This window comes from Bufo gargarizans, chromosome 2 (genome assembly GCF_014858855.1).
Source record: "Bufo gargarizans isolate SCDJY-AF-19 chromosome 2, ASM1485885v1, whole genome shotgun sequence".
NCBI classification, from domain to species: Eukaryota; Metazoa; Chordata; class Amphibia; order Anura; family Bufonidae; genus Bufo; species Bufo gargarizans.
The window spans coordinates 59,189,203-59,203,750 of record NC_058081.1 but is presented as its reverse complement, the minus strand read 5'-3'; the positions used below and the strand labels follow the sequence as shown (position 1 = coordinate 59,203,750).

Genomic DNA, 14,548 nt, shown 5'->3' with positions numbered 1-14,548 from the left:
ATGATATACCGTAAATAACTAACAATCGATGGTGTTTCACTCCTAGAGTTTCCAGTGCTTGTTAATCGCCAGGTACAAGGAGACCCTGGGAGTTTCCTCAGTTTTTAACCCTATAGAATAGTTGGACATAACTTACCAGGGCCCGGGCATTTGGCTTTGCTCCCTTATCTAGGAGAAGTTTTGCCACACGATGATGTCCACAATGAGCTGCCACATGCAGAGGAGTGAGATGATCCAACGTGATATCGTCAATGTGGGCCTGATACTGAAGCAGAAGCCGTATACAGTCCAGATGATCTCCTTGGGAGGCCATGTGAATGGGTGACAGCCCGTTCTGTGAGTGGAAACCACATTTATGCCATTTTTGGTGATTTAGGTTATTTCAGTAGATTACTTTGTTAGCTAATTGGTTAGGTAGATGACTATCTACTTCAGTAATGGTAATAAATATGTATAGTCATCATTTTACCAATTCATTACATAGAAACACAGAAGACTGATTGCAGAAGAAGACCACATGGTCCATCCTGCCATGTCTGTTCCAAGCCTCAACTACTCTTTCGGTGTAATAATATTTCCTCACATTGATCCTGATTCTCCCCTCCCAACTAATTGTGCCCCTTGAAGTGTTTGGCTCCTAAGTCGGCTTTTGCGGATGTTGGGGTCTTCTCTGATACTCTAGTGCGGGGATCGGCAATCTCTAGCAGCTGTTCTAAGACTACAACTCCCAGAATCCTACTTTCACTTCTATGGGACTGAGTTAGCGTGCACGCTGGGAGTTATAGTTTCATAGCAGCTGAAGCGCAGAAGGTTTCTGATCTCTAGTGGGTCAGTCCTATCTAGTTTTTCCTTTACACTTTTGCAGTCTTCATTTTAAAAATCTGATGCTCCACCAGCTGAGCCATCTGGGCTCTCATTAGCAGTACCTTTGTCTTGGCTTGTATGGGGGCTCCATGATCCAGAAGAATTTCTGAGATCCGGACATGGCCATTTCTTACAGCACAGTGTAGAGGGGTCAATTCATCCTGCAGGGAGGAACACAGAGGACATGTTTTCTGTATTCAAAGTACATAACAATTCCCACTGTCTAGAGAAGCTAGATATTCCATTCATGTGAATGTATCCATAAATTCATATACAGGGTAAATAACTAACAATGTGGGACAGGAAAGCATGGTGCCCTATAACAGTGTCAGGCAGAGTGTCCCTATAACAATGTCAGCCATAGTGCCCCTATAATAGTGTCAGGCCTAGTGCCCCATAATAGTGTCAGGCACAGTGCCCCTATAATAGTGTCATGCACAGTGCCCTATAACAGTGTCAGGCCTAGTGCCCTATAACAGTGTCAGGCACAGTGCCCCTATAATAGTGTCAGGCACAGTGCCCTATAACAGTGTCAGGCATAGTGTCCTATAACAGTATCAGGCATAGTGCCCCTATAACAGTGTCAGCCATAGGGCCCTATAACAGTGTCAGGTGTATGACCATATAACAGTATCAGGCATAGTGCCCCTATAACAGTGTCAGGTATAGTGTCCCTATAACAGTGCCAGGTATAGTGCCCCCATAACAGTGTCAGGTGTATGACCATATAACAGTATCAGGCATAGTGCCCCTATAACAATGTCAGCCACAGTGCCCAATAACAGTCTCAGGTATAGACCCCTATATCAATGTCTGGTTCTGTCAGGCATGGTTTGATTGCAGCAGAATCAGGCACAGTGTCTATATAACAGCACCATGCACGGTGTCTGTATAACAGTGCCGGACACAGTTCCTTCATAACAGTGTCAGGCATAGTGTACTTATAACGGTGCTATAAGGCTACATTCACACGGCCGTATGTGTTTTGTGGTCCGCAAATTGCGGATACCGGACGTGTGAATGTAGCCGGCCCTATGATAGAAATGCCTATTCTTGTCCGCGATTGCGGACAAGGATCTCTATCTTTTTTGCGGGGCCGCGGAACGGATCTACGGATGCGGACAGCACATTGTGTGCTGTCCGCATCTTTTGCGGCCCCATTGAAATGAATTGCGGAACGGATGCGGAGCCAAAAATACGGTCGTGTGAATGCACCCTAACAGTGTCAGGCATAGTGTACTTATAACAATCTCTGGCACAGTACAGTGTCAGGCATACTGTCACTAGAAAACTATTAGGCATAGTGTCCCTATAAGGCTAGCTTCACACTAGCCTTCGACATCTCCAGCATTAGACTATAAAGGGGACCAGCGGCACCAGGCAAAAATGCTGAGAATCCTCCAGCCAAAAACCACTGCATGCTGTCCCCATTATAGTTAATCGAGCCAGACAGCAATGCGGTAGCTTCCAGCAATGCCAGAATGCATTGCCGGGTATTACACGCTAGTGTGAAACTAGCCTAACAGTCTCCGGTATAGTACACCTATAACAGTGTCAGGCACAGCGTACGTATAACAATGACTGGCACACTGCCCATATAACAGTGTCAGACACAATGACCCTACAACAGGATCAGACACAGAGTTCCTATATAACAGGATCAGACACACAGTTTCTATATAACAGGGTCAGACACACAGTTCCTATATAACCGGATCAGACACACAGTTCCTATATAACAGGATCAGACACACAGTTCCTATATAACAGGATCAGACACACAATTCCTATATAACAGGATCAGACACAAAGTTCCTATATAACAGGATCAGACACACAGTTCCTATATAACAGGATCAGACACACAGTTCCTATATAACAGGATCAGACACACAGTTCCTATATACCAGGATCAGACACACAGTTCCTATATAACAGGATCAGACACACAGTTCTATATAACCAGGATCAGACACACAGTTCCTATATACCAGGATCAGACACACAGTTCCTATATACCAGGATCAGACACACAGTTCCTATATAACAGGATCAGACACACAGTTCCTATATACCAGGATCAGACACACAGTTCCTATATACAGGATCAGACACACAGTTCCTATATACCAGGATCAGACACACAGTTCCTATATAAGAGGATCAGACACACAGTTCCTATATAACAGGATCAGACACACAGTTCCTATATACCAGGATCAGACACACAGTTCCTATATAACAGGATCAGACACACAGTTCCTATATAACAGTATCAGACACACAGTTCCTATATAACAGGATCAGACACACAGTTCCTATATACCAGGATCAGACACACAGTTCCTATATAAGAGGATCAGACACACAGTTCCTATATAACAGGTCAGACACAGTTCCTATATAACAGGTCAGACACACAGTTCCTGTATAACAGTCAGACACACAGTTCCTATATAACAGGATCAGACACACAGTTCCTATATAACAGGATCAGACACACAGTTCCTATATAAGGATCAGACACACAGTTCCTATATAACAGGATCAGACACACAGTTCCTATATACAGGATCAGACACACTTCCTATATAACAGGATCAGACACACAGTTCCTATATAACAAGGATCAGACACACAGTTCCTATATAACAGGATCAGACACACAGTTCCTATATAACAGGATCAGACACACAGTTCCTATATAACAGAGTCAGACACGCAGTTCCTATATAACAGGATCAGACACACAGTTCCATATAACAGGATCAGACACACAGTTCCTATATAACAGTGGTCAGGCACGAACAGTTCCTATATAACAGGATCAGACACACAGTGCCTAAATATAAACAGGATCAGACACACCAGTTCCTATATAACATGAGCAGACACACAGTGTCCTATATACCAGGAATCAGACACACAGTTCCTAATATAAGAGGATCAGACACACAGTTTCCATATATAACAGGTCAGACACACAGTTGCCTATATAACAGTGTCAGGCACACAGTTCCTGTATAAACAGGATCAGACACACAGTTCCTATATAACAGGATCAGACACACAGTTCCTAGAGAACAGGATCAGACCACAGTTCCTATAGAAGAGGATCAGACACACAGTTACCTATATACAAGGAGTCATACACACAGTTCCTATATAACCAGGATCAGACACACAGTTCCATATTAAGAGGATCAGTACACACAGTTCCTATATAACAAGAGCAGACACAAAACAGTGTCCTATATACAGGATCAGACACACAGTTCCTATATAACAGGATCAGACACACAGTTCCTATATAACAGAGTCAGACACCAGTTCCTATATAACAGGATCAGACACACAGTTCCTATATAACAGGATCAGACACACAGTTCCTATATAACAGTCAGGCACACAGTTCCTATATAACAGGATCAGACACACAGTTCCTATATAAGGATCAGACACACAGTTCCTATATACCAGGATCAGACACCAGTTCCTATATACCAGGATCAGACACACAGTTCCTATATAAGATCAGACACACAGTTCCTATATAACAATCAGACACACAGTTCCTATATAACAGGATCAGACACACAGTTCCTATATACAGATCAGACGCGCAGTTCCTATATAACAGGATCAGACACACAGTTCCTATATAAAGGATCAGACACACAGTTCCTATATAACAGGATCAGACACACAGTTCCTATATAAGAGGATCAGAACACACAGTTCCTATATAACAGGATCACACACAGTTCCTATATAACAGTGTCAGACACAAGTTCCTATATAACAGATCAGACACACAGTTCCTATATAAAGGATCAGACACACAGTTCCTATATACACATCAGACACACAGTTCCTATATAACAGGTCAGACACACAGTTCCTATATACCAGGATCAGACACACAGTTCCTATATAGGGATCAGACACACAGTTCCTATATAACCAGGGTCAGACACCAGTTCCTATAGAACGGATCAGACACACAGTTCCTATATAACAGGATCAGACACAGTTCCTATATAACAGAGTCAGACAGCACAGTTCCCTATAACAGATCAGACACACAGTTCCTATATACAGGATCAGACACACAGTTCCTATATAACAGATCAGACACACGTTCCTATATAACAGGATCAGACACACAGTTCCTATATAACAGGTCAGACACACAGTTCCTATATAAGGATCAACACACAGTTCCTATATACAGGATCAGACACACGTTCCTATATAACAGTGTCAGGCACACAGTTCCTATATACAGGATCAGACACACAGTTCCTATATAACAGGATCAGACACACAGTTCCTATATAAGAGGATCAGACACAGTTCCTATATAACAGGATCAGACACACAGTTCCTATATAAGAGGATCAGACACACAGTTCCTATATAACAGGATCAGACACACAGTTCCTATATAACAGTCAGACACAAGTTCCTATATACCAGGATCAGACACACAGTTCCTATATACCAGGATCAGACACAGTTCCTGTATAACAGTGTCAGACACACAGTTCCTATATAACAGGATCAGACACACAGTTCCTATATAACAGGATCAGACACACAGTTCCTATATAACAGTGTCAGCACACAGTTCCTATATAACAGTCAGACACACAGTTCCTATATACAGGATCAGACACACAGTTCCTATATAAGAGGATCAGACACACAGTTCCTATATAAGAGGATCAGACACACAGTTCCTATATAACAGTGTCAGACACACAGTTCCTATATACAGGATCAGACACACAGTTCCTATATAACAGGATCAGACACACAGTTATATAACAGATCAGACACACAGTTCCTATATAACAGGATCAGACACACAGTTCCTATATAACAGGATCAGACACACAGTTCCTATATAACAGGATCAGACACACAGTTCCTATATACAGGATCAGACACACAGTTCCTATATACAGGATCAGACACACAGTTCCTATATAACAGGATCAGACACACAGTTCCTATATACAGGTCAGACACACAGTTCCTATATACAGGATCAGACACACAGTTCCTATATAACAGGATCAGACACAGTTCCTATATAACAGGAGACACCAGTTCCTATATAACAGATCAGACACACAGTTCCTATACCAGGATCAGACACACAGTTCCTATATAACGATCAGACACACAGTTCCTATATAACAGGATCAGACACACAGTTCCTATATACAGGATCAGACACACAGTTCCTATATAACAGGATCAGACACACAGTTCCTATATAACAGGATCAGAACACAGTTCCTATAACAGGTCAGACACACAGTTCCTATATAACAGGATCAGACACAGTTCCTATATAACAGGATCAGACACACAGTTCCTATATAACAGGATCAGACACCAGTTCCTATATAAGGATCAGACACACAGTTCCTATATACAGGATCAGACACACAGTTCCTTATATAACAGTTATCAGACACACAGTTCCTATATAACGGATCAGACACACAGTTCCTATATAACAGGATCAGACACACAGTTCCTATATACAGGATCAGACACACAGTTCCTATATAACAGTCAGGCACACAGTTCTATATACAGGATCAGACACACAGTTCCTATATAACAGGTCAGACACACAGTTCCTATATAACAGGATCAGACACACAGTTCCTATATACAGGATCAGACACACAGTTCCTATATAACAGTCAGACACACAGTTCCTATATAACAGGATCAGACACACAGTTCCTATATAAGGATCAGACACACAGTTCCTATATAACAGGTCAGCACACAGTTCCTATATACCAGGATCAGACACAGTTCCTATATAACAGGATCAGACACACGTTCCTATATAACAGTCAGACACACAGTTCCTATATAACAGGATCAGACACACAGTTCCATATAACAGGATCAGACACACAGTTCCTATAACAGATCACACACAGTTCCTATATAACAGTCAGCACACAGTTCCTATATACAGGATCAGACACACAGTTCCTGTATAACAGTCAGACACACAGTTCCTATATACAGGGTCAGACACACAGTTCCTATATACAGGATCAGACACACAGTTCCTATATAACAGGATCAGACACACAGTTCCTATATAACAGGATCAGACACACAGTTCCTATATAACAGGTCAGACACACAGTTCCTATAACAGGATCAGACACAGAGTTCCTATATAACAGGATCAGACACAGTTCCTATATAACAGGATCAGACACACAGTTCCTATATACAGATCAGACGCCAGTTCCTGTATAACAGGATCAGACACACAGTTCCATATAACAGGATCAGACACACAGTTCCTATATCATGTCAGGCACACAGTTCCTATATACAGGATCAGACACACAGTTCCTATATAACAGGATCAGACACACAGTTCCTATATAACAGGATCAGACACACAGTTCCTATATAACAGGATCAGACACACAGTTCCTATATAACAGGATCAGACACACAGTTCCTATAACAGGTCAGACCACAGTTCCTATATAACAGGATCAGACACACAGTTCCTATATACAGGATCAGACACACAGTTCCTATATAACAGGATCAGCACACAGTTCCTATATAACAGGTCAGACACACAGTTCCTATATAACAGGATCAGACACACAGTTCCTATATAACAGTCAGACACACAGTTCCTATATAACCGGATCAGACACACAGTTCCTATATAACGGATCAGACACAGTTCCTATATAACAGGATCAGACACACAGTTCCTATATAACAGGATCAGACACACAGTTCCTATATAACAGGATCAGACACACAGTTCCTATATAACAGGATCAGACACACAGTTCCTATATAACAGTGTCAGGCACACAGTTCCTATATAACAGGATCAGACACACAGTTCCTATATAACAGTGGTCAGCACACAGTTCCTGTATAACAGTCAGACACACAGTTCCTATATACAGGATCAGACACACAGTTCCTATATAACAGGTCAGAACACAGTTCCTATATACCAGGATCAGACACACAGTTCCTGTATAACAGGATCAGACACACAGTTCCTATATAACAGTGTCAGACACACAGTTCCTGTATAACAGTGTCAGACACACAGTTCCTATATAACAGGATCAGACACACAGTTCCTATATAACAGGATCAGACACACAGTTCCTATATAACAGGGTCAGACACACAGTTCCTATATACCAGGATCAGACACACAGTTCCTATATACCAGGATCAGACACACAGTTCCTGTATAACAGTGTCAGGCACACAGTTCCTATATACCAGGATCAGACACACAGTTCCTGTATAACAGGATCAGACACACAGTTCCTATATACCAGGATCAGGCACACAGTTCCTATATAACAGTGTCAGGCACACAGTTCCTATATAACAGGATCAGACACACAGTTCCTATATAACAGGATCAGACACACAGTTCCTATATAACAGGATCAGACACACAGTTCCTATATAACAGTGTCAGGCACACAGTTCCTATATACCAGGATCAGACACACAGTTCCTATATACCAGGATCAGACACACAGTTCCTGTATAACAGTGTCAGGCACACAGTTCCTATATACCAGGATCAGACACACAGTTCCTGTATAACAGGATCAGACACACAGTTCCTATATAACAGTGTCAGGCACACAGTTCCTGTATAACAGTGTCAGGCACACAGTTCCTATATACCAGGATCAGACACACAGTTCCTATATAACAGGATCAGACACACAGTTCCTGTATAATAGTGTCAGACACACAGTTTCTATATACCAGGATCAGACACACAGTTCCTATATAACAGGGTCAGACACACAGTTCCTATATAACAGGATCAGACACACAGTTCCTATATAACAGGGTGAGACACACAGTTCCTATATAACAGGATCAGACACACAGTTCCTATATAACAGGATCAGACACACAGTTCCTATATAACAGAGTCAGACGCGCAGTTCCTATATAACAGGATCAGACACACAGTTCCTATATAACAGGATCAGACACACAGTTCCTATATAAGAGGATCAGACACACAGTTCCTATATAACAGGATCAGACACACAGTTCCTATATAACAGTGTCAGGCACACAGTTCCTATATACCAGGATCAGACACACAGTTCCTGTATAACAGTGTCAGACACACAATTCCTATATAACAGGATCAGACACACAGTTCCTATATAAGAGGATCAGACACACAGTTCCTATATAACAGGATCAGACACACAGTTCCTATATAACAGTGTCAGGCACACAGTTCATATATACCAGGATCAGACACACAGTTCCTATATACCAGGATCAGACACACAGTTCCTATATAAGAGGATCAGACACACAGTTCCTATATAAGAGGATCAGACACACAGTTCCTATATAACAGTGTCAGACACACAGTTCCTATATAAGAGGATCAGACACACAGTTCCTATATAACAGTGTCAGACACACAGTTCCTATATACCAGGATCAGACACACAGTTCCTATATAACAGGATCAGACACACAGTTCCTATATAACAGGATCAGACACACAGTTCCTATATAACAGGATCAGACACACAGTTCCTATATAACAGGATCAGACACACAGTTCCTATATAACAGGGTCAGACACACAGTTCCTATATACCAGGATCAGACACACAGTTCCTATATAACAGGATCAGACACACAGTTCCTATATAACAGGATCAGACACACAGTTCCTATATAACAGGATCAGACACACAGTTCCTATATAAGAGGATCAGACACACAGTTCCTATATAACAGGATCAGACACACAGTTCCTATATAACAGGATCAGACACACAGTTCCTATATAACAGGGTCAGACACACAGTTCCTATATACCAGGATCAGACACACAGTTCCTATATAACAGGATCAGACACACAGTTCCTATATAACAGGATCAGACACACAGTTCCTATATAACAGGATCAGACACACAGTTCCTATATAAGAGGATCAGACACACAGTTCCTATATAACAGGATCAGACACACAGTTCCTATATAACAGGATCAGACACACAGTTCCTATATAACAGGATCAGACACACAGTTCCTATATAACAGGATCAGACACACAGTTCCTATATAACAGGATCAGACACACAGTTCCTATATAACAGTGTCAGGCACACAGTTCCTATATACCAGGATCAGATACACAGTTCCTATATAACAGGATCAGACACACAGTTCCTATATAACAGGATCAGACACACAGTTCCTATATAACAGGATCAGATACACAGTTCCTATATAACATTATCAGACACACAGTTCCTATATAACCGGATCAGACACACAGTTCCTATATACCAGGATCAGACACACAGTTCCTATATACCAGGATCAGACACACAGTTCCTGTATAACAGTGTCAGGCACACAGTTTCTATATACCAGGATCAGACACACAGTTCCTATATAACAGGGTCAGACACACAGTTCCTGTATAACAGTGTCAGACACACAGTTCCTATATAACAGGATCAGACACACAGTTCCTATATAACAGTGTCAGACACACAGTTCCTATATAACAGGATCAGACACACAGTTCCTATATAACAGTGTCAGGCACACAGTTCCTATATACCAGGATCAGACACACAGTTCCTATATTTTTTTTTTTTTTTTTTTTTTTTTATTTCCAAAAAAATTTATTGGGAAAACTACAAAACATTTACAATAAAAAAGTTTTTACAATCTCTCAATTCTTAGTGACCCAACCAATTATATATAAATATATTCAGCTCGTCTTTTCATAACATTTAGAAAACCCTCCCTTCCCTCCCCCCCGATTTGTGGTGCGTCAAAGTAGGACCCCTATATATAAAACAACTTGACCTCAGCTAATCAGACCTCCAACCACCCCATATCCTGCTCCACTGGTATTCAATTTCCCTCCGTCTATATGTAATTTTCTCGTAGTTCTTTACCTTATCAATTAAATTTGTCCATGTATTTATGTCTGGAATGGATCGGGCAAACCAGGTCCGACTGATCAAAACTCTAGCCAACATCAGTATTCTACTCAGGAAGATCTTTTGATACTCATGATTTTTTAGTTTGGAAAGGTCATTAAGAACAAATACTTGTGGTTCAAAAGGAATTCGAATTTTTAGTTTACACATAATATAATTATTGATACCATTCCAGTAATTTATAAGTTCTGGACAGGTCCATATCATATGAAGAAAGTCTGCTCCTGCAGTGTCACATTTGGGACAGTTGGACGTGTCTCTTAACCCGCATTTATTCATCCATAGGGGAGTAATATATAATCTGTGGCAAATATAAAATTGTATTAAAACATGATTAAAGTTCTGGGACAATAAAAATAAATTCCCAAAAATATTCTCCCACCCTTCTATTTGTAAATTCGGACAATCCACCTCCCACGATTTTTGTCCTGGTGAGTGTATATCACTAAACCGTACCTTAAGTAATAACTTATATATATTTGAAATTTTTATTCTAGAAAGTGTACCCCCTACCCAATCATTCAGAAAGGATAAATTATCTATATCCAACAGCCGCTTATCATCCAAACTAGATAATACAGATCGCAACTGAAAATACCTAAACCATGAAAGATTTTTTATATTATGTGTCATTTCTATAAAGGGTTTAATTTCTCTATCTTTAACTACCTGTGAAATATATAAAATTTTATTCTTCTGCCAAAATGTGTCGGCTGCAATTTCATCCAGCCTTTGTAAATACAAATTATGCCAAAGAGGCGTAAATGTAAGTGAACCCTTAACCTTCAACCATGTCCTAGTTGTAGCCCACACCTTAAGGAGTAATTTTATAGTCTCTCTATAGCCTTGCTCGTAGCTCTTCAATAGGCCAGATTCCAACAAGGTAAAAATATTATTGTGAGCGTGACTAGATACCAACTTCCCCAGGAGTGCACTGTCCTCTGATTCATAGCACCTCAATAGCTGGGCTGCAATAAAATACCCCTTAAAGTATGGAAGATTTAGCCCCCCGCACTCCACTGATTTATACAAATATTCCAACTTAATTCGAACTCGCTTTCTTCCCCATATTAAATCATTAATTATTCTTTCCATAAGTTTAAAATGTTTGTCTTGTATCCAAATAGGTGTATTCCTGAGCACATAAAGAAATTGTGGTAGTATCACCATTTTAACTAGTGAAACTCGGTCAGCTCTAGATAGGGGAAGTTTCAGCCAGATCCCTATTTTAGCTCTAATCTTTACCATTATGGGGATCAGATTAAGTTCTACAAAGTTTTCGACCCGAGGCGATATAGTCAAACCCAAATATTGAAAAGTATCAACAATATCCAACTGTGTAACAGGAACCTCTTTCTGTGGCAGGGGGTCTATTGGGAGCAGACTGGTCTTGGCCCAGTTTATAAGAAGACCAGACACCTCACCAAATACTTTAACCATTTGAATAATCCTAGGGAGAGTAGTTTCCGTGTGATCTATAAAAAACAGAACATCATCTGCATATAATGAGATACGGTCTTGTATTCCTAGCGTACCAAATCCTTTAACCTGATCGTCCTGCCTGATGGCCATCGCAAGGGGTTCGATATACATATCGAATAATAAGGGAGATAATGGGCAACCCTGACGGGTGCCTCTGTTTAACTCGATACTGCTACTCAGAATTCCATTAAGACTCAATTTAGCCCTTGGGGATCTATACAATAACTTAAGAGTGCGTATAAACCTCTCTCCAAAGCCCATCCTAGCAAGAACCTTCCAGAGGAAACGCCACTCCACCCTGTCAAAGGCCTTAGAGGCATCCAATGACAGGATGGAGCGGGCGGTCCCCCCAGGGGCCTGGATATTTGAAAAGAGCCGATGTAAGTTATGATGTGTGCCCTTATTTTTAATAAAACCGCTCTGATCCGGATGGATTATGGAGGAGACGACCCCAGAAAGCCTTGTAGCAAGGACCCTCGCCAAAAGCTTTACATCTGCATTAAGCAGTGAAATTGGTCTATAAGATTCTAGATCTAGAGGGTCCTTGCCTTTTTTTGGAATGAGTATCACTGTAGCCTCCATCATTGAATCTGGCAGCATCCCATCCTCCATTGATTTGGCAAAAACCTCCAATAGTCTAGGAAGAATACAATCCCCGTATTTACTATAGAATTCATATGGAAGCCCGTCTGAACCAGGAGTAGAATTAGCTGAACATAGTTTAATAGCTCCCTCAAGTTCATGAAGTGAGACCTCCAGTTCTAATGCCTTCTTTTGCATCTCAGTGATAGTTGAAAAGTTGATCCTATCTAGATAGAGATCTATCTTATCATCTGTAATATTAGAATCAGCCTTATACAAATCTAGAAAATAATCAACAAAGGCCTTCTCCACCGGACCCTGTCCAGAAACTATCCTACCATCCCTCATTCGAACCTTGTCTAAATATTTTTTCGGTTGTTGATTGGAGATTACTCGGGAGAGGAGTCTACCGGGTCGCCCAGACTCTGAAAAGTATTTTTGCCCTTTAAAAAAGAGATTCTGTTGAGCTTTATCCAGTAGAAAATTAGCATATATTTGTGTGGCTTTTTGCATATTTTCCCCATTCTTCTCCGTCTTGTTCATGTGAAAGGATTCTGTCGCTGACACTACATGTTTTTCTAGATTTTTCTGTGTTTTTCCATATTCCCTTCTAAGATTCGTGATATTGCTAACCATCAATCCCCTCATGTACGCCTTAAAGGTATCCCATACCACTTGAATTTTTGCTGAGCCGTAGTTAATATCCCAAAATCGGCCTATATCATTTCGAATTACTTCATGTGTCTTTATAACTGATAGCCAGTGAGGGTTTAGTCTAAAGGGAGGTCTTAGTGTATATATCACACAGTTCCTATATAACAGTGTCAGACACACAGTTCCTATATAACAGTGTCAGACACACAGTTCCTATATAACAGTGTCAGACACACAGTTCCTATATAACAGGATCAGACACACAGTTCCTATATAACAGGATCAGACACACAGTTCCTGTATAACAGTGTCAGGCACACAGTTCCTGTATAACAGGATCAGACACACAGTTCCTGTATAACAGTGTCAGACACACAGTTCCTATATACCAGGGTCAGACACACAGTTCCTATATACCAGGATCAGACACACAGTTCCTATATAACAGGATCAGACACACAGTTCCTATATAACAGGGTCAGACACACAGTTCCTATATAACAGGATCAGACACAGAGTTCCTATATAACAGGATCAGACACACAGTTCCTATATAACAGAGTCAGACGCGCAGTTCCTGTATAACAGTGTCAGGCACACAGTTCCTATATACCAGGATCAGACACACAGTTCCTATATAACAGGATCAGACACACAGTTCCTATATAACAGGATCAGACACACAGTTCCTGTATAACAGTGTCAGGCACACAGTTCCTGTATAACAGGATCAGACACACAGTTCCTATATAACAGGGTCAGACACACAGTTCCTATATAACAGGATCAGACACAGAGTTCCTATATAACAGGATCAGACACACAGTTCCTATATAACAGAGTCAGACGCGCAGTTCCTGTATAACAGTGTCAGACACACAGTTCCTATATAACAGCGTCAGACACACA

At 40.9% G+C, this 14,548-nt stretch overlaps 1 protein-coding gene across 6 annotated transcripts in view; it reads right to left on the bottom strand.

Annotated features, from left to right (window-relative positions):
* The window catches only part of ANK1 (ankyrin 1), a 183,501-nt gene that overhangs the window by 100,270 nt on the left and 68,683 nt on the right, over window positions 1-14,548 (bottom strand). For all 6 annotated transcript variants that reach the window (XM_044278999.1, XM_044278997.1, XM_044279000.1 and 3 more), the window contains exons 9-10: window positions 927-1,025; window positions 137-334 (exon numbers count right to left, since the gene is read on the bottom strand). In XM_044278999.1, the coding sequence (XP_044134934.1) occupies window positions 137-334; window positions 927-1,025 (297 nt within the window). The remainder of the gene's footprint in view (window positions 1-136; window positions 335-926; window positions 1,026-14,548) is intronic.